We start from the raw sequence: 1,737 nt of genomic DNA, 5'->3' as shown, positions 1-1,737 counted from the left end.
TCTAACCAGACCCCCAGACGGTTAATGCATTTTTGGTGAATGTCTGAGTGGACCCCCAGGCGGTTATTATGTTTTTGGTGAATGTCCGAACGGACCCCCAGACCGTTAATGCGTTTTTGGTGAATGTCTGACTGGACCCCCAGGCGGTTAATGTGTTTTTGGTGAATGTCCGACTGGTTCAGTACTCTGAATCCAACCGGGCCCGTAACGGTTAATCAGCTACACCCCTTTAACGCGACAAGCTTATGGCTTATGAAATACACCCAGTCATCAGTTTCCACATTACATCCTTGAGGTCCTGGTTCCTCATGCTGTAGATGAGGGGGTTCACTGCTGGAGGCACCACCGAGTACAGAACTGCCAGCGCCAGGTCCAGGGAAGGAGAAGAGATGGAGGGGGGCTTCAGGTGAGCAAACATGACTGTGCTGACAAACAGGGAGACAATGATCAGGTGAGGGAGGCACGTGGAAAAGGCTTTGTGCCGTCCTTGCAGCGAGGGGAGCCTCAGCACAGCTCTGAAGATCTGCACATAGGACAGAGCAATGAAAATAAAACACCCCAACATTAGAAAAGCAGTAAGCACAATCATCCCAGCTTCCCTTATGTAGGAGTCTGAGCAGGAGAGCTTGAGGATCTGGGGGATTTCACAGAAGAGGTCCCGGGCATGGCTTTGGTCAAGAGGTATTGAAAATGTATTGGCAGTGTGCAGCACAGCGTGGAGAAAGCCACTGCCCCAGGCAGCTGCTGCCATGGTGGCACAGGCTCTGCTGCCCAGGAGGGTCCCGTAGTGCAGGGGCTGGCAGATGGCAACGTAGCGATCATAGGCCATGATGGCGAGAAGAGAAAACTCTGCTAGAAGGAAAAAGAGGAGCAGAAAGAGCTGTGCAGCACATCCTGCATAGGAAATGGTCCTCATGTTCCAGAGGGCATTGGCCATGGCTTTGGGAACAGAGGTGGAGATGCCACCCAGGTCGAGGAGGGCGAGGTTGAGGAGGAAGAAGTACATGGGGGTGTGAAGGCGGTGGTCGCAGGCTACGGCTGTGATGATGAGGCCGTTGCCCAGGATGGCAGCCAGGTAGATGCCCAGGAAGAGCCAGAACTGTAAGAGCTGCAGCTCCCGTGTGTCTGCGAATGCCAGCAGGAGGAACTCAGGGATGGAGCTGCTGTTACACATTTCCTACCTTTGGGCAAGGGAGCCTGACAAAAGGAAGAAATGACAGTGCAAAATTGAAGGACTTCTTTTGGACCACTACATATCTCAACAAACACCCCACAAAGCAAAACACTGCCTCATTCATTTTAGGAGGATCTTTCTGCTGCTCCTTGTCTTATGTCTGGTTGGTGCTCTGAGGGTGCCACAGCAAGCAGGGTGCTCTGCTGTGAGCTCTGCGGCAGTCAGCCCTGGTCTGCAGCAACACTTAGAAGGGAACCTGGAGTGATCTGAGAAGTCTGCTGGCCAGGGACATCTCCCCGTTTGCAGGTCATGAGGAGAAGGTCAAATAATTCCTCAAAAAACAACAAAGCTGATGTTGGTACTGTCTGTAGGCTAAGGTGTGTGAGGTGCCTCAGAGCAGCAGCAATGCTCCAGGAGCCTTAGTTTCTTATACAGATACTACAGCTCCATTACCATCCCTCTCACTCACAACACAGGTAGGAAAATGGAAGCAGAGATTGTAGAAGGTGCACTGCCTTCAGGTAGGTCTTGCCTTGCAGTTCTGCTGTGCAGTGCCCCGGGGA

The 1,737-nt window shown here is 52.4% G+C and overlaps 1 protein-coding gene across 1 annotated transcript; it reads right to left on the bottom strand.

Annotated features, from left to right (window-relative positions):
• Positions 1 to 250: 250 nt before the first annotated feature.
• LOC137846405 (olfactory receptor 14C36-like) lies at positions 251 to 1,174 on the bottom strand. The gene has a single exon (XM_068664336.1). It carries the CDS (start codon positions 1,172 to 1,174, stop codon positions 251 to 253), a length of 924 nt encoding a protein of 307 aa, XP_068520437.1.
• Between the last annotated feature and the right edge of the window lie 563 nt (positions 1,175 to 1,737).

This window comes from Anas acuta, chromosome 32 (assembly GCF_963932015.1).
Source record: "Anas acuta chromosome 32, bAnaAcu1.1, whole genome shotgun sequence".
NCBI classification, from domain to species: domain Eukaryota; kingdom Metazoa; phylum Chordata; class Aves; order Anseriformes; family Anatidae; genus Anas; species Anas acuta.
The sequence above is the reverse complement of the archived record's forward strand: the minus strand, read 5'-3'. Positions and strand labels throughout refer to the sequence as shown.

Bases quoted from the DNA above. Each gene is read 5' to 3' on its own strand.
- LOC137846405 (XM_068664336.1), bottom strand. From the start codon at position 1,174: ATGTGTAACAGCAGCTCCATCCCTGAGTTCCTCCTGCTGGCATTCGCA.